At 42.3% G+C, this 19283-nt stretch overlaps 1 protein-coding gene across 1 annotated transcript in view; it reads right to left on the bottom strand.

The window, feature by feature from the left end:
- Positions 1-5497: 5497 nt before the first annotated feature.
- The window catches only part of LOC124789193 (thioredoxin domain-containing protein 3 homolog), a 183856-nt gene continuing 170070 nt past the window's right edge, over positions 5498-19283 (bottom strand). The window contains exon 11 of the mRNA XM_047256487.1: positions 5498-5804. Within this exon, the coding sequence (XP_047112443.1) occupies positions 5498-5804 (307 nt within the window). The remainder of the gene's footprint in view (positions 5805-19283) is intronic.

Here is a 19283-nt window from a genome sequence, read left to right as displayed (position 1 = left end):
TCCTTTGTAAAGGAAGAAAGATACGTACGACATTGCTGGCTCAGAGACCAATGGATTGTTCAATCTCCTAAGTGGGAAGGGTTTTCTTCCTCTGTGCACACTGTAATGGACATACGTATAGTGTGATGTCGTCGCCTGTGTTGTGTGATGATGAGAGAGATAAAAGGATGAAACCCAGCGCTGGTAGATAGCCTTCTCCTCTCTGATAGCACCAAAGGAGCCAACGAACTTAACCTCCTCATCCAACGGAAGGAACCATCAACAGGGTCACATGTCCTCACTTTACGATACACTGCGAAGAAGTTTGGAATTAAAGCCAGTGCATTGGTGCAAGGTCGGGTAATCAGGAACTTTACACCACCGTCTCTCCTGCCCCTGTCGGCCAAAAATTTTTTTCCTGCACAAGGATTTGAAGCGACTTTCCAAGAGCCGCGCAGTACCACAGAGGCACGCGTTAGCAGTAGCTGCTATGGAGGCAGGCAACTCATCAGTAATGCCAGCAATCTCGCAATAGGTGTCCACACATTACATATCCAATAAATATATTTTTTACCTAGAGAAGATGCGCAGAGACTCGCACCCGCGTCTACGGCGGTTCAAATTCTCGTCTGCCTATCCAAGTTCAGGTTTTTTATGATTTCCCTTAACTGCTTAGATACAGTATCGGGAGGGGATGACTGGTTTCAAACGGCAAGGACGATTTCCTCCTTCAGCCTTGAGCAGTCCGAGTGTGAGCTCCATCTGTAGTGACCTCGTCATTGACAGAACTTTATACTATAATCTTATCCAAATGTGTTTGAGGTCAGCAACTGTTTATTGGCTGATCTGCTGTCAGTATTAAATGACAGTTAGAATAATGTCGTATGCTTTTTCAAGTTCTGTGTTTGGATTCCTTCATAGTTTATAATACACGATAACTTGTTGTGCTGTCACCAGAGTTATCTCGTCCGTTTAATGTGCCTAAAAAATAACGGGACTATTGCTGTAAAACACTTTATGTGAAAGACGTACATAATTAGATATTGTCAGCCTCAATATACCCCCCTCACTATCCCTACAACACAGCATGCGTATTTTCCATTGACGGAAACAGTGCTGGAACTCCTCCTCTGTGGGTTCTTTGAAGAGGTGTGCCGCTTTTTCTTCAGCGAAATGAAATCTTGTTCCTTTTCGTGAAGATTTGACCTTGGGAAGTAGATAAAAGTGACATGGTGCTAGATCAGGCGAATAAAGTGTGTATTCTGACACTAGGCTGCTGTACTTCGCCACAAGCTTCTTAACACTCACAAGGGGAGGCCGCCAATTGTGAAATTCAGATTCGATTCATACTGCGCATAATGAAAGCTCATGGCCAGAGGTGTAATGTGGCAAAGCACCAAGATGCACTTCTCAGCCGTTGTCGAGAAAATCGACAGTTGAAAGAAACCGTTGCGTTGAAATACTCCCTACCATTAATAAGTTTCTACAGCGTCGTGGCGCAGCGGTAAGTGCTCGGGTTCGTAATCCGAAGGTCGCCGGATCGAATCTCGCGCCAGGCGACCTTTTATTTATTTTTTAGTATTTGTTTTTTGTAATTCAAATGTATGTATATATATATATATATATATATATATATATATATATTTCCTGGCAATCAGTTGCAACAATTATGCATATAATAAGTTGTTGAAAGTCGTTTGTCGTGGAAAAACTGGCGACTTCGAACATCATTATGTTTTCCGCAAACAAAGCTGTATTTCACAAATGTTATTAATTGTCTTCATAATGTTAACCACGTATAGTTAACGGAAGACGTAGAAACGATATTCCGAAACGAATACGTATAGTTTAAGTCAAACGTTCGAATTAGAATAGAGACCCCACGAACACAAATTTGCTGTGGCAGGTATGAAATATAAACTCCGTCACTCGCTCGTTACACTTGAAGGACAGATGTCGAATGGGCCCAAACGAGCCACCGCATAACAGCGTAGTTGCCTGCTAACTTCGAAAGAAGATAGATGCGTTCCCTAGCGCAGCTTATAACATCGTCGAAAATCAGTGCGGACGGGAGAGCTTTGGTACACCCTGTTAAAAAAACGGAAAAATGGAGGCGGTACAATTGGAGAGCGATCCGCCTTCACCAACATGCATAAGCAATTCATTAATAATTTTATATATATATATATATATATATATATATATATATATATATATATATATATATATATATATATATTTGAATTATAAAAAACTAATAATAAAAAAAAAGCTGCATGGCGAGAGATTCGATCCGGCGACCTTCGAATTACGAACCCGAGCGCTTACCGCTGCGCCACGACGCTGTAGAAAATAATTGATCGTAGAGAGTATTTCACCGCAACGGTTTCTTTTAACTGTCGATTTTCTCGTCAACGGCTGAGAAGTGCATCTTGGTGCTTTGCCACATTACACCTCTGGCCATGAGCCTTTATTACGCGCAGTATGAATCGAATCTGAATTTCACAATTGGCGGCCTCCCCTTGTCAGTGTGGTATTAGCTGTTACGTTGTCCTGATGCAGAAGCCATGACTTGGAGCTGAGAAGGTATAATTTTGATTAATAGTTTGACCTTCAGGAACCCACTGAAGATACAAAATTCCGTGAATATCGAAAAAAATAATAGTCATCGCTTTGAATCTTTATGTACTCATTTAAGTTTCTTTCGCTCTCGATCAACTTGAGCTTTCCAGTGCATGGTTTGGCACTTAGTTTCTGGATCATACGTGAAAAACCAAGATTCGCCACAAGCTATAACTCTTTCCAAGAAACCAGGGTCATTTTCAGCGGTATTCAAAGTGTCAGTACAAACATTTTTAAGATCTTCTTTCTGGCCGATCGTGAGAATTTTCGGCACCAGTTTCGCACAATTTCCTCATGTTAAACTGTTTAAGTAAAATTAACATTATACGTTCTTTGTTAATTCCTATGTTTTCAGCAGTCAATCGAAAACCCCACCGACAGTCAGTTCGAATCGAATTACCTACTTTTTCGATGTTTTAATTCGTTTTTGACGTTGAAGCCTGTCCCGGGCGTGAGTCTTCTCGGTATCTTGGAAACGATTGAACCACTCAGAAACTCACGTACGTGATAAACAGCCTCCGCCATACACTTCTCTTAATAAAAGATAGGTTTCAGTATCAGTGTTTCCAAGTTTCATGTAAAACTTCACGACATTTCGTTGCTCTTTTATTAAACTTATCGTTTTGCCTGCAAAACAGAATAACAACTTTTACACAACCGAAGGACACGGTTACACTGATTTGATTTCAGACAGCACAGATTGTGAATGAGACAAATAATGCTTCACTTTCCACAGCTATGGTCGTTCGTCTTTCGCGCATGCGTACTTACTCTACGACAGCGTCGGTCTCTTTATTTTATAACCACACCTCGTACCTTGTATCTTACCACGTAGCTTCACTTGACTGACGTTTCGTTTAGTCTGTGTTGTTTCTCTAATAATCTGTAAACTGTGTATTGAAAACGAAGTCCATATCACCAATTTTGGATCTCTGTATGATTCAGAGAGAACATATATGTGATGAGGTGAGGACTTTCAGAGGGATAGTGTAGTATTGATATATGTTTTGCATTACAAATGTCTTTATTTCATAAACTGTATTAACTACACTGATCTCGGAATGTTTCAGTAATATTAATTTATCTATGATGCTGGTGGCTCTGTGGATCTGAATCAAATTACTCGAAGAAATACAGCAACCATCCACTTTTTATACTTCTTTTTAATATAACAAGGCATGTTTCAGGTTTTATCCGTCCTCAGCTGGCGTAGTAGAATGATGCAGCTTAGCGTGCTTCAAATTCTGCACTCAATGCTCCGCTGTATCAGTGAAGAGAACTGTGTGTGTATTATGCATATGCGAGATGTGCGAGAAAAGCATTGAGACTGGCAACACTGCGAGCAATCTGGCAACGCCGCGCTTTCCTACTTGTGTAGACCGGTGTGTTCGTCCATTCCAGATGCTCAGTCCGAGTTTCAGCTCCGTACAGCCATCACAAGATTATTGAGAGCACCAGCGGTGAAACTATTTTTTTTTTGGTGCGAGTTACGAAAATGGAACAGTGGAATTTAGAAGAACTTTATGCCATCCAGTTTTGTGTTAAACTGGGGGAATCCACTAGTGTGGGCTCTGAAAAGTTGAAACAGGGCTGTGGGGAACATTCCTTATCAAGAGCACAATGTTTTCGCTGGCATAAATCATTTTAGGGAGACCGAGAATACTTTGAAGACGAACCTCGCTCAGGAAGACCTTCAGCTTCGAAACCCGACGGAAACGTCGAACGCGTGCGTGCTCTTCTGATATCAGACCGACATTTAACAATAAGGACGATGAGTGACCTGTTAAACTTAAGCACTTTCACCATATATTAGATTTTGACCGAAGTTTTGCAAATGTGAAAGATTTGTTCCAGAATGGTGCCAAAAGAAAAGAAAAAACCTCGCAACTGAGCAGAAGGGCAATCGAAGGAACGTGTGCGTTGATCTTGTTGAGAGATTTCCAATGACCACTTACGTTTCAGTTGTGTCATCATCATTGATGAATCCTGGATTTCGTGAGACAAAGCGGCAACGTGAGGAGTGGCGCACAGAGACATCTCCTCGACCGAAAACAGCTCGAATGTTCAAAACAATGCTGACTGCCTTTTTTTGGCACAGGGATGTTGTGCTCCAAGAATTTGTTCCTTCAGGACAAACTGTCAACCAAGTGTTTTACAAAGACATACTTGAAAGGCTTAGGAAAAGAATGAATCGAGTGTGACAGGTTTAGCAGACAAGTAGATGCCGCATGATTACAACGCCCAACGTTAAAAGGCCACTTCCATTACGGCATCACCGAATTTTTGACCTGAAAAAGCAATCCTGTTGTTCCACAGCCCCCCTATTGACGTGATCTGAGTCCTTGTCACTTTTTTCTTTTCCCTAAATCGAAAAATATCTTAAAAGGACGTCATTTGTGACTCTGGAGAACATTCGAAACAATGTGGCCAACATGTTAAGAGTCCCTATCAGTTGAAATCTTCCAGCGCTGCTACTAAGACTGGGAACGACGAGTCGGTCTGTGTGCAGCTGCCGAAGAAAATTACTCTGAGGGGCAGAATATAGTTGTCTGTAAAAATTAAAAATTTTGGTAGATAAGAAAATCAGTCTCCTTATACCAGTCAAACACGTCGTAAATGCAAAACAAAGAGCTACAAGTTACGGAATGGAAGGTATCTGTAGGTTTCAAAATGCAGTAGAGCGTTGTATTATTGAAGATTTTGATGGTTTAAGCCAATGGAAGATAGGTGAAAATCAGCAATGTGTCTCGGCATAAGTAAAGGTCTTTAAACAGTGGCTGGTTGCTGTATTTTTTCAAGTAATGCCCTTGAGTGCGCAAACCACCAGGCATCAACGTCATTGTGAAGCGGTGCTGCAGAGTCGGCTCCTCTGCAAGGCGGAGACTGGTTGGCCTCCTTACGCGCCGCCCCCAGCCTCTGGGTCCGGTTGCTCCTGCTGGTCGTCGGGAGCGGCAGCAGCATCAGCTTCCTGCCCGTCGCCCCCGGCGTCACCTCCGCCCCCGGCGTCACCGCCCCCGCCGCCCCCGCCGCCCCCGCCGCCCTCCTCCTCGTCGTCGTCCTCGTCGTCGGAGGGCGGGAACCAGGCCTCGGCGTCGACGGCGCCCTCCTCTGGCCCCGGGCTGATGTAGCACGGCTGGAACTGCGACAGCGCCAGCACCGCGTCGCCGCGCGTCGCCTCCACCACCACCACCAGCTTGTCCGTCCTGTCAGCAGTACAGCACACATTGAACTGGACGTCGTAGTTGCTGATGAGTCCTTCGGGCTGTGTGCCCCTGGTCGATCACGAAGAAACTTTTTGTTTCTGACGTTTCGTCCAGAGCTGCGCTGGACATCTTCGGACGTGCTGCTAGTGATGTTGAATCTTGCCAACTGACAAGCCGGACATCCGAGAACGACATAGATACTGCGTAAAGTGCCTGTGATCGAGTTTACACGTGACCAACAAAGATAATATTAGTCAGAGATAAAACTTAACTACCGATTGTTGCCTGTCAATGATAATAACTTACTTTCCCAAACGGAAGCGGGAGCGACTGAAAGAAATAACATTCCCCCAGTTACATGCTTGCGTGGTCAACAAGTCTGCTGAAGTGTGTTCCCAAGTATGGTACTAAATGAAACACTGATGATGCCATCATCAGGTGTGCCATCATCAGGTCGCCAGTCAAGATGAGGAGGCTCCCAGTGGTACTGAGCAAGGCGCACCGGCGGCTATCCAGGGGGGAGCGCGATGTGCCGAGGCGAAGACGTAGCCGCCGACTCAGTTAACGGTGACAAGCGCCATGCTGCATATTTCCACCGACAACACAGTGGCCGCTCTCAAAGCCGCATTGGCTGGAGAGAGGGCTGCCTTAAAGGCAGAAGTTCAACGCCAGCTGCAGCAGCTGCGGGAGTAGCTGAGAGTCGCCAATAGAAAAAAAAAAAAAGACGCCAGCCCCTAGACCACCACCACCCTCTCCTCCCCCCCACAACATGGGGCTGAGATCGGGGGATGCAGACGGACGCCTCAATGGTAACTGCTGGCGATCCCCGGAGAGGAACAGAATAACGGAAAAGAAAGATGAAGAAGAAACTCCTGCTCCAGCCACCCACTCCCCAAAGGGGCCAGTGGCCACGCAGCAGTGCGCCCCCGATACCGATCGCCCCCAGGGGCCAGCGACGTCACCAAAGGCTGCTTACAAAGCCACCCACTCGTTGTCGCTCCCCAGGGCACCAGTTACAGCGCCACCACCCGCGGGCCTCCATCTCCCAGGCAAGAGCAGTGTGGGATCAGTGCTGTATAAGACCTCCATACTCTGAGATGAAGAAGTTAGCACAGGAAAGGAATTCGTGGCGGGCCGCATCAAACCAGTCAGTAGACTGATGACCAAAAAACAAACCACTGCAGGACGAAGCCTAACCCCATCTCGTCAGTCCCTATCCTTTCACCCCTCCCGATCAATGTAGACATCCTATCCTCCATCATCCTTATCCTTCCACCCCCGCGCAGCAAGTGGCGCTGCTCAAATTCCTCTCCCTGCAATCCTTTATCATAATCAGTGCCAGTGCCGTTTTTACCCCAGCCCAATGGGGGCATGTTGTTGGCGTTGAGGAGAAGACCTTCCGAGAAGGTCTGCAACACCAGCAGAAAGGATGAAAAACCCACCACTACAGACAAGCCCTCTGAGCAACAGCTCGGAAGCGCCTCAAAGAAGAGGAAAAGGAATAAGAAAACGACGAGGACCTAATCTGGATGCTCATCACCATTTGTTACGTTTTATTCTGATTTCAGATCAACTACTGCCGATTCTGCATGAGAGGGCACACTGAATCAACCTGTGAAGGCGAGCAGGAGTACCACGAAAGTATTTAGCTTGTGCCATCTCAGGTCTAGGTGAGGCTTTTCAGCCCAGCGACCAGTAACCAGTGACCCAGGCGAATGGTTCGTCAGCGCACCTGATGAAAGCAACATCGTGGCTTGCCGGAATATTGTGGCCGTCGAACGTTGATGTCCGGCTATGTGAACTATTTCGTCATGAATTACGCTGGGAGGAGCTGAAGAATCGCACTGACAATGGTAATTGCACACTTCGATTTTGTATTGCTTAAATTATAATACAATCAAAGTTTCGAAAGTTTGTTGCTATTAATAGCTCTTAAGAGCTATTAATAGCAACTTTCAGTTCAGACAAATGTAAATTATTTGAAAAGCAGTACCCCATAAATGTGTCATCCAATTACTTTAAGGTCATTGGATGACATATTTATGGACGACTGCTTTTCAAATGATTTACATTTATCTCAACTGAAAGTTCTTGGAAGATATGTGAAAGCGACGTATTAGCTGCTCATGTGGACAAATTATTATTATTATTACATTAAACATTTTATTCTTATATTTTATTGTTATTATTAACATCCTAGGCATCTGTGGCACATGAACTGAGGTTAACTCTCCAGAACGGAACCCACGACCCGCGCCTACGACCAACACACTAACACTGCCTTCAACTTATCCCGGCTATCCAAACTACAACAACGTTACAATAGCACAACCACCAGAACGTCTGTTCTAACAACAACAACTAACTACTGCTACAGCTACCACTACGACGATGACGACAACTACGACGACAATATCAACAGCTTGCTAGCAGTACAACCGCTACCACCAGATTATCAGTTCTATCAACAACACACTAGCACCACCAAAAAACAATTGATTAATCTCATTGACGTGACATCAACGCTCATTGACACTGCTCTCACCAGGAACACTACCTCCAATCTTCATGTGACCTCCTCCTTACTGGACATGGAGAGTCTGTGAAGTTTATTCGTACAAGAACACGACAGACGATTTTCTGTATGAGCTATTATTAAAATTTTAGTGACAATACAGGATGGAGAAAAATAATCTGATGTCAGCGCACGTAGGTGACGTCAAACCCGGCAAAATTTAGCAGTCAAGTTTCGTCCGACTAAGTTGCTATTGTGTTATGCTGTGGTAGTTGTGAGCCACTGCACTTGCCGAGTGCTGCAGCGTGCAGCAGTCACCATGAATACACACATACAAATAACGAAGCAACTGGCATTCTCATGCCTTATGGAGCAGCGGGGTGCAGTACTGTAGCGGCGAGAAGGTGGCATGCTGAACATTTCCCAAACTGAAAGCTACCAGCAGGCGCCATAAATATGAGTTTTGTGCTCTCGAAAAGATAAGCTATTTAAAAAGCAGTAACAGTTAGCTAGTCCACATTAATCAATAAGTTCGTGGATCAGAGTGTATTTCAGACTTACTATTAAAGGGTTTTTCTTTTCTTTGCGTCAAGATCTAAAAGTTTATAAAATCGAGTTGTAGTCCTATGTTGTTTACGTTTTGGCACAATAAACTTAATGAATGTGGTTTAATTGTTCCTTTTCTTTCCATAAATTTAAGTACAGCACATCCATTCACGATTTAGTTCGTATTTCCTGAAGGTAGTCTAGCGTTTACGTTGTCTTTTTCAGAATCGTATACATTCAGCTGCGTATAGGCAAAAATTTGGAAACTATTTTTGTGTTTATTGGTAATTTATTTGATTTGTCCTTACTAAGTTATTATTTTACCACGAGTGAAAAGTGCATGACTTGCCATATAATTATCACTTCTTGGATATGGCGTGATAGATGCTGTAGTTTTTTCTATAGCATTGACTAGTGGCTTGGGAATAGGTGTCCTTCAGACTGTATTAGCTAAGGTTAGGAAAGATCTGGACAGATGAAGGACGTGGACGATAAAGATATGTAGGAAATCGTAACAAGTAATAAAAGAAACAGGCATAAAACTTCATCTGGCAGCTTTATGGTGAATGCGAAAAACACATTTGGCTTGTTGCTTCTGTTAGAAATCGATCAGCCTGCAGCAGCTATAGGTGTAGAGAGAGCACAACAATCTTTCAGCTGTAAAATGAGAAGTGAGGATGTAGGAAGGCCAGTAAAGAGAAAGAAAGTTTTGTTGCTCGATTGTTCTCTTGTTAGAGGTGTAGTCCAATTTTTACAGGATGAACTAGGTTCAGAACACCAGACCACCGACTTTTTTACGCCTAGTGCTAGTCTGGGTGACGTGACAGATCATTTTGTAAAGACTTCATGAAGGAAGGCACCGTGATTACAGAGGGTGGGCCGGACAATAGTATTGACAGAGATACTTGGTACAATATAGAGTGTGACCTGCTAAGGACTGCACCACCATCGAGACATATCAGAATTGATTTTGTACCTGTTCTGAAACGTCAAGACCAACATCATCTGAATACTTATATCAGGAGAGATAATTTGGAGTTGGAATGGCTACTTACGTAAGGTGCAGGGTCACATACTGGCATGATTCCTGTTGATTCTGTCCCTAGGTGAGATTATATTAGTCATGGCCTTTACCTCACGAGGAAAGGGAACAGCAAACTGGCTGAGCTAGTAACAGGAAATCTGTCATGAGTGGTAAAATACAGTGGTTACAGGTGTCAGAGCAGTACCTTTTCAGGGTGGGTAGGACAGGAAGAAACAAAGTTATGAGAGTGGCTAGGATTGAAACAAACCTTCAGTTTGAGAAAGAAGCTAAACAACATAATCCTGATATATTGCATCGATAAAAGCAGCTGTTGAAAGGTAATTTTTAGCAATCACCAGAAGTTTGACTTCCACCCAGTTACATCTTAGTCAGTGCGAAGTGCCAGCTACCTTAACTGCGTCAAATCATTCGATGATTAAGGAATAAAATTAATGAACTATTATTTGCATTGATGAATTATAACCACCAAATCCAGTTGACATAATCTACCTCTCTGAATATCATGTGGCAAACTAGTACAGAGGTGTTAAGTGTTACAGGACTCAGGCTAGCGTCTCACTTCTGCGCAGCAGAAATGGTGAAAGAAGCAGTTGCCTCATTCATTAGGTATTGTCATAAATTTAAGAACATATGCATTCATAAATTTTGCTTTCAGCAGCACGTGCCACAGAAACAGAATTTAGTTATAAATTATTTATAATATTAAGAATATACTGAGGACCTGCTGTTAATTTTAATCTGTTCATAAGTCACCTCTAAGGTCTATTGATCTGTGAGACAGTAAAGAACAAAGAAAAAGTACTTGCTGGTGATTACAATGTAGATTTCCTTATAGACTCTTCCTGTGAGAATTTATCGCAGTCAGTAACATCATATCTGCTATAAGCTTCTCAACTTCCCAAGGACCATTGATAATATCCTCATAGGGAAGTCGAAAAAACATAATTATATTATAAAACCAGTAATCAATGGCCTCTCAGACCACGACATGAAGTTAGTTTTCTTAAATATTAATACTAATTAGGATGCAAAATCCACTAAATCAGAGATCAAGAGGGTAGCCAGGAAAGTAAAACTTGGTTATTTTATGAAACTCCTCAATAACACGCTCTGGAGTGATGTATAGAGTGCTCATGGCATAAATGGAAAATGCAACACTTTTATTAATAAAGCCCTTACCTTAGTTGCAAGCTGTTTTACCCCCAAAAGTAATTCAGTTTAGACCAAAGTCTACAAAGAAACCGTGGATTACTCAACTAATAAAGGTACCTATTAAGACACCAAAGGAAACTCTATCTTTCAGTCAGAAAACTCTCTCTGTCTGTACCTCGTGGAAAGAAATACAATGGAACCTCGCATAGCGCTCATAATTCCTTCCAGAACTTTACTTATAGTGCAAAACACTCGTTAATGTAAAATACGATAATGCGTTCCATGCAGAAAAAGTACTAAAAGTTTTGTCTTATTCATGCCATTTATTCAAAGAAAATTAGTCATACAGTGTTATGTAATTTATTATTCAAGATACATAACTAATTCTTTTTTACTAGGAAGCTATCTACAGTCAATTGATTCTTCCAACGCTTCAGCACTTCGCGAAAATGCGACACAGCATTATCGTCAAATAAATTTGTAGTTCGCATAACCTATGCTTTACTGGGGTGATGATTTTCAATGTACGATGCAATCAATTCCCATGCTTTCAGCATTTCTGTTATTGCGCGAGAAGACTGCTGCTTTGCTGTTACTGCTTCCTCCTTCTCCTCTGAAGAACTCCTCTCCACAACTTCCTGCTGTGAAGCGCACTGCAAATCCGTAACCTTTTCGGTGACCGTTTCTTGGTTATAATCTTCCATAAGCTCATCGATACATTGTTATTCACTTCTAGCCCCGTGCTCTTGGCCAAAGGGACAATGCCGTTGACTACAGGCTCTACAGGTACTGACTCAAATGCCTTAAAGTCACATTCGACAACGCACTCCGGACAAAGCTTCTTCCAAGTAGAAGTGAGAGTTCTCTTGGTAACCGTTTCCCACTCCTTTCCAATCATTATGATACAGGCAACGATGTTGAAGTGATATTTCCAAAACTCTCTGAGAGTGAGATTGGTAACCAGTCAACTCAAAATAATGCTCGAAGAGTGCTTTAGTGCGTAATTAGAAATAATAGAAATAATCTGCTGGTCCATGGACTCGGGTAACAGAGTGGTGTTGGGAGGAAGAAATTGGATCTTGATGAATTGGAATTCTTCAGAGAGGTGGTCTTGCAAGCCTGGAGAATTGGCAGGAACGTTGTCCATAAAAAGTAACACAAGGAGTGGCACATTCATCTCAAGCAAATATGTTTCACCGAAGGACCGAACACGTCAATGATCCATTCACAAAATAGATTACGTTTAATCCAACCCCTTTTGTTCGACCTCCACATCACATTTAACCTGCTCTTCTGGACTTCAAACTTCTTGGGCTCGCGGAGTTTCTGAATGGTAAACAAGCAGCGATTTAATTTTCAAATCGCTGCTTAGATTGGTACAGAATAGCAGTGTGATACAGTATTTCATTGGCTTGTGACCGGGCAATGCATTCTCCTCTGCTATTATAAAGATACGCTTCGACGTCTTTTTCCAGAATACACCCGTCTCATCACTACTGAAAATCTGTTGCGGCACATAACCATCAGAATCTACGAGCATCTTGAAATTGATGATGAAGTTCTCTGCTGCCTTTGTGTCGGAGCTGCCTGCTTCTCCATGCCTCACAACGCTGTGGATGCCAGTTCTTCTCTTCTCGAACCACCCACGGCTTCTCTCAAACACTTTTCCGTTCGCTGATGATCCTGCCGTCTTCTTAACGAGGTCGGCGAAAGTCATTCTCGCCTTCTCACAAATGATGTTCTCGTTAATAGAGTCGCCTTGCAACTGTTTTTCATTTACCCATATAAGGAGCAATCTGTCGACACCGTCCAGAATATGAAACCGTTGTTTAGATATTCTAGTCAATCTCATTGAAGCGTCTGTCTCATTAATCTTGTCCACGTTCTTGAGGTTAGTACAAATAGGTGATGTAGACCGATTGTAAGTGCATGCTAAATTAGCAACGCTCACACAACGTTCGCATTTTTCATTTTTTATGTTTAATTTCTAAGGTAATTTTCTTTCTGTGATGGTCGTCTTCTTGCGGCTTTTTCTTCGGGGACATTTGTACGAAGGTTATTAAAATTTGCATACAAAAAAACACAGTGTCAACACAAGTTTAGAAAAATGTGTGATCACAAGCTGCAGTAAGATGGTAGCATAAAGAGCGCTAAACCCAGACTGCAGAACGTACTGAAGACATTGTTCATATGTCGCTGGCGACAATGAATGGTGTTCATATTGTTGAACGTTTCCACCGCCGCGCGCGAACGGCTGGTGGCTGGTGACGTCACACTAAATCGTCGTCACTCGTTAAGTGAAATATCACTCGTTAAGCTGTCATTTTTTTTTTTTATTTACAGTTTGTTTCACTCGTTATGCGAATTGCGCGTTATGGGATGTGCTTGTTAAGCAAGGTTCCACTGTATTGAGAATAGTTATACCGACATCAAAGAAAATACAGCACAAGAAAAAGATCGTTACATTAGATAACAAACCAAAGGAAATATGGGTTATATGGGAGAAAGATACTGGTAAAACAAAAAGGAAGAAGAGCAAATATCATTAAGGCTAAATCCTACATTGATATCAGAAGAGTGCAGTCTTGCAGAAGGGTTTTGACAAATATTTCATAAATTTTACTGAAAAGAGGGGTTGTCAGGTTCAGTAGCTGCTGACATGGAATATATCAGACCACCTATTACAAATAACTTCAATAGTATGAATATGGCCCTTACTACACTAGTAAAAGTAATGTCCACCATAAAATCCTTAAAAATAAATAATGAATAGTAGTTATGATAAATTATGAACAAAACTACTTAAAAGGTATTCCACCAATTCATTTTTCACTGGAATATTTCGTGACTGGCTGAAGTTAAGCATCTCTATGGAAAGGAAATAAGGAAATAAAGTCAAACTCCCATCCAGTTTCAATTTTCGTTAGCATTCTCGAAAATGTTAGGAAAGATATTATACAAGTGGCTTCTTAAGTATTTGACTTCAAATAATACATTGTCAAAGTCACAGTTTGGATTTCTAAGCCTGTTAACACCCACAGCGGGAATACACTTAATTCATTAGGCAATAAGTTACTGGCTGCTCGTATATTGTGTGATTTGTCATATGCATTTGGATGCGTATATCACAATACGCTTTTAATTAAATTAGAATATTACGGTGTAACAACCATTGCTGCAAACTCATTCACCAGTCTTATCTCTCTGGCAGGAATCAAAATGTGTGAACAGGAAAGAGTCCTGTATTAAGCCATCAGGCATCAGCCAACTGGAAATGTATTACATGTGGTACCCCCACAAGGTTCGATTTTAAGATACTTACTCTTGTGTATATTAATGACCTTTCATCAGTATTACTAGATACCAAGTTTGTTTTGTTTACAGGTGATACAAACATTGCAATAAATAGAAAATCAAGCGTAGTTTTAAACTTATCATTTAATTAACTTTTAGAGAATATTAATAAATGGCTCCTAACCAATTTTTGTCACTAAAAACACATTATATGGAGTTCAGATCTGGTAAGAGAATTCCTGGCAGTATATGCTCAAAATCTGACGACAGTTTGATACAATTCGTTGATTATGTTAAATTCTCGGGATTATAGCTTGCTGATAAACTAACCTGGGAGGAGCGTATCAGAGAATTGGTGAAACGCCTAAACGAATCTTTATTTGCACAGCAGATGTTGTCAGTCAGAGGTGGTATAAAAACAAAAACGGTTGGCATACTTTGCTTACTTTCGTTCCATAACGTCCTTTGGGATTATTTTTTGGGGTAACTCTTCAAGTCAAGGTAAAATTTTCCGAGACTAGAATAATGTAATACGAATTACTTATGATGTGAACTCTAGAAAGTTCTGCGAAATTCGTTTCAAGAAACTGAAAATACTAACTACAGCTTCCCAATTAATTTCTTCTTCGATGAAGTTTGTCATAAATCATACATCCCTTTCAAATCAACATTTCATGGAATCAATACTAGAAATAAGAATAGCCTTAACAAATATTTAAAGGTACCTGCTTTTGTTCAGGAAGGTGTCCATTACTCAGGAATACATATTTTCAATAAGTTACCGGCTGCCATAAAAAGTTTAACAAATAATACGGTTCTGTTCGAGAGGTACCTACAGGATTTATTGGCGGCCAACTCTTTCTACTTCATTGATTATTTTTTTATTTGAATCGATTGGAATCTAAAAATTATAACCAATATCAAATAATGTGAGTATGATGTGAAAGCTGGTTATGTACATCTTAAGTGCAGTAATGTGATGAATGTAAACTGATTTTTCTCTTTGTTTATTCATGGCTACAGCCTAAAATAATATGATAAGCGTAAGATAATCTGCACGTCAGTGTATTCTACATGTACATATTTGTTGTTAGCTTTTGACTGAAAATATGTTTCACATTTTTCTTATTCCACAACCATGAGGAGCATTTCACTTGGGATCTGTGAACAGTATGTTACCATATCTTTTATTCTTTGTAAAACTGTAATGTGTTTTTCATGTTCTACATCCTTCAGGATCTCCTCATTACGGATGAGTTGGAACCAAAAGGACATACAACATAATCCAAACACCTTCACGGCAGTGGACCATCGCTTCAGACAGACAATTTTCTTTCCTCGCCGAAAAAAGAAGATACTTGACGGTGCAGAACAGTGAAGAACTTGGAAAATGATGAAGAGGTAGTCTAGCGTTTCAAAACAATGCTGTCAACCTGTATAAGAGTAACAGGTCACGAAGTAGTTAATTTAATAGTCAAGCTTTACACAATAAACATCACAGAAAATTAGTATCTGATATAACATCTCACGGATGGACATTTAAAGTTTTCCTGGCGCTGATGATTCAGCTGAACCATTATCCGCAGAAAATGTAATTAGGAATAGTATATTTTAGCACAACAGGTTTCAGCAAGGTGTTAGGCGGGAAAAGTCAGTTTAAATGTACACAATTCCGCCGACTTGTTACTGATTGGACCACATTTTATGGCCATGATTCCACAGAGGTGCATTTCTGACCCACGGTTAACTTGCAAATTTCGCTCGATTTGATGTCTCCTATCCTGCTCTGGTCCTGTTATCGGGCTATTTTTCTCCACCACGTACCATCCGAGGTCAATTCGCTACCATCAGACGCTATGCTTCAGAAATGTCGTAGCATAATGGCTGTTTCATGAAGCTATTTTTTTCTTTCTTCAAAGTTACAATGTACAACTTACACTGTTCGTCTTAGAACTACAAAAATACCAGTCACCAGTTTGATAATGGCGGGGACAGAATTGTTGATGGGGACCAAGGACAGAAGATACACTACTGGCCATTAAAATTGCTAGATGACATGCTACAGACGCGAAATTTAACCGACAGGAAGAAGATGCTGTGATATGCAAATGATTAGCTTTCCAGAGCATTCACACACGGTTGACGTCGGTGGCGACACCTACAACGTGATGACATGAGGAAAGTTTCCAACCGATTTCTAAACACAAACAGCAGTTGACCGGCGTTGCCTGGTGAAACTTCGTTGTGATGCCTCGTGTAAGGAGGAGAAATGCGTACCATCACGTTTCCGACTTTGATAAAGGTCGGATTCTAGACTATCGCGATTGCGGTTTATCGTATCGTGACACTGCTGCTCGCATTGGTCGAGATCCAATGACTGTTAGCAGAATATGGAATCTGTGGGTTCAGGAGGGTAATACGGAACGCCGAAGTGGATCCCAACGGCCTCGTATCACTAGCAGTCGAGATGACAGACATCTTATCCGCATGGTTGTAACGGACCGTGCACGCACGTCTCGATCCCTGAGTCAAAAGATGGGGACGTTTGCAGGACAACAACCATCTGCACGAACAGTTCGACGACGTTTGCAGCAGCATGGACTATCAGCTCGGAGACCATGGCTGCGGTTACCCTTGACGCTGCATCACAGACAGGACCGTCTGCGATGGTGTACTCGACGACGAACCTGGGTGCACGAATGGCAAAACGTCATTTTTTCGGATGAATCCAGGATCTGTTTACAGCATCATGATGGTCGCATCCGTGTTTGGCGACATCGCAATGAACGCAAATTGGAAGCGTGTATTCGTCATCGCCGTACTGGCGTATCACCCGGCGTGATGGTATGGGGTGCCATTGGTTACACGTCTCGATCACCTCTTGTTCGCATTGACGGCACTTTGAACAGTGGACGTTACATTTCAGATGTGTTAAGACCCGTGGCTCTACCCCCCATTCGATCCTGTGAAACCCTACATTTTAGCAGCATAATGCACGACCGCATGTTGCAGGTCCTGTACGGGCCTTTCTGAATACAGAAAAGGTTCGGCTGGTGCCCTGGGCAGCACATTCTGCAGATCTCTCACCAACTGAAAACGTCTGGTCAATGGTGGCCGAGCAACTGGCTCGTCACAATACGCTAGTCACTACTCTTGATGACCTGTGGTATCGTTTTGAGGCTGGATGGGCAGCTGTACCTGTACATGCCATTCAAGCTCTGTTTGACTCAATGCCTAGGCGTATGAAGACCGTTATTACGGCCAGAGGTGGTTGTTCTGGGCACTGATTTCTCAGGATCTATGCGCCCAAATTGCGTGATAATGTAACCACATGTCAGTTCTAGTATAATATATTTGTCCAATGGAAATGGAAATGAGCGTTTGGCGTCATTGGCCGGGAGGCCCCTCGCGGGGCAGGTCCGGCCGCCATATCGCAGGTCTTATTACAGTCGGCGCCACATTGGGCGACCTGCACGCCGGATGGGGATGAAATGATGATGAACACAACACAACACCCAGTCCCTGAGCGGAGAAAATCTCCGACCCAGCCGGGAATCGAGCCCGGGCCCAGAGGACGGCAATCCGTCACGCTGACCACTCAGCTACTGGGGCGGACTATTTGTCCAATGAATACCCGTGTAACATCTGCATTTCTTCTTGGTGTAGCAATTTTAATGGCCAGTAGCGTAATTAGGAATAGTAACTTTTAGGATAACAGGTTTCAGCAAGGTATTAGTTGGGGAAAGTTAGTTTAAATGTATACAATTCCGCCTACTTGTTACTGATTGGACCACATTTTATGGTCATGATTCCAAAACGGTGCATTTCTGACCCACGGTTAACTTGCAAATTTAGATCGTTCGATGTCCCCTATCCTACTCTGGTCTTGTTATTGTTTTTTTTTTTTTCTCCACCATGTACCATTCGAGGTCACGTCCCCAGAATCAGATGTTATGCTTTAGATATGTCGTCGCATAATGTCTGTTACATGAAGCTATTTTTTCTTTCTTCAAAGGTGCACTGTACAGCTTACACTGTCCGGCTTAGAACTACAAAAAAAAAACCAGTCCCATGTTTGATAGTGGTGGGAACAGAGTTGTTGATGGGGACCAAGGACAGAATATAGAGGGTGGTCCATTGATCGTGACCGGGCCAAATATCTCACGAGATAAGCGTCAAACGAAAAGACTACAAAGAACGAAACTTGTCTAGCTTTAAGGGGGAAACCAGATGGCGCTATGGTTGGAACGCTAGATGGCGCTGCCATAGGTCAAACGGATATCAACTGGGTTTTTTTAAAATAGGAACCCAAATTTTTATTACATATTCGTGTAGCTCCTATTTTTTCGCTTTGTGATAGATGGCGCTGTAATAGTCATAAACATTGGCTCACAAATTTAGACGACCAGTTGATGGCAGGTAGGTTTTTTAAATTAAAATACAGAAAGTAGGTACGGTTGTTGCAATGTGATACATGTACCTTTGTGAACTTATCATTTCTGAGAACGCATGCTGTTACAGCGTGGTTACCTGTAAATAGCACATTAATGCAATAAATTCTCAAAATGATGTCCGTCAACCTCAATGAATTTGGCAATACGTGCAACGACATTCCTCTCAACAGCGAGTAGTTCGCCTTCCGTAATGTTCGCACATGCATTGACAGTGCGCTGACGCATGTTGTCAGCCGTTGTCAGTGCATCACGATAGCAAATATCCTTCAACTTTCCCCACAGAAAGAAATCCGGGGACGTCAGATCCGGTGAACGTGCGGGCCATGGTATGGTGTTTCGACTACCAATCCAACTGTCATGAAATTTGCTATCAGTACCGCTTCAACTGCACGCGAGCTATGTGCCGGACATCCATCATGTTGGAAGTACATCTCATGCAGTGAAAAACCTTGTAGTAACATCGGTAGAACATT

Source organism: Schistocerca piceifrons, chromosome 3 (assembly GCF_021461385.2).
Source record: "Schistocerca piceifrons isolate TAMUIC-IGC-003096 chromosome 3, iqSchPice1.1, whole genome shotgun sequence".
Taxonomy (NCBI): domain Eukaryota; kingdom Metazoa; phylum Arthropoda; class Insecta; order Orthoptera; family Acrididae; genus Schistocerca; species Schistocerca piceifrons.
Note: the sequence above shows the minus strand (reverse complement) of the source record. Positions and strands in the feature narration are given on the sequence as shown.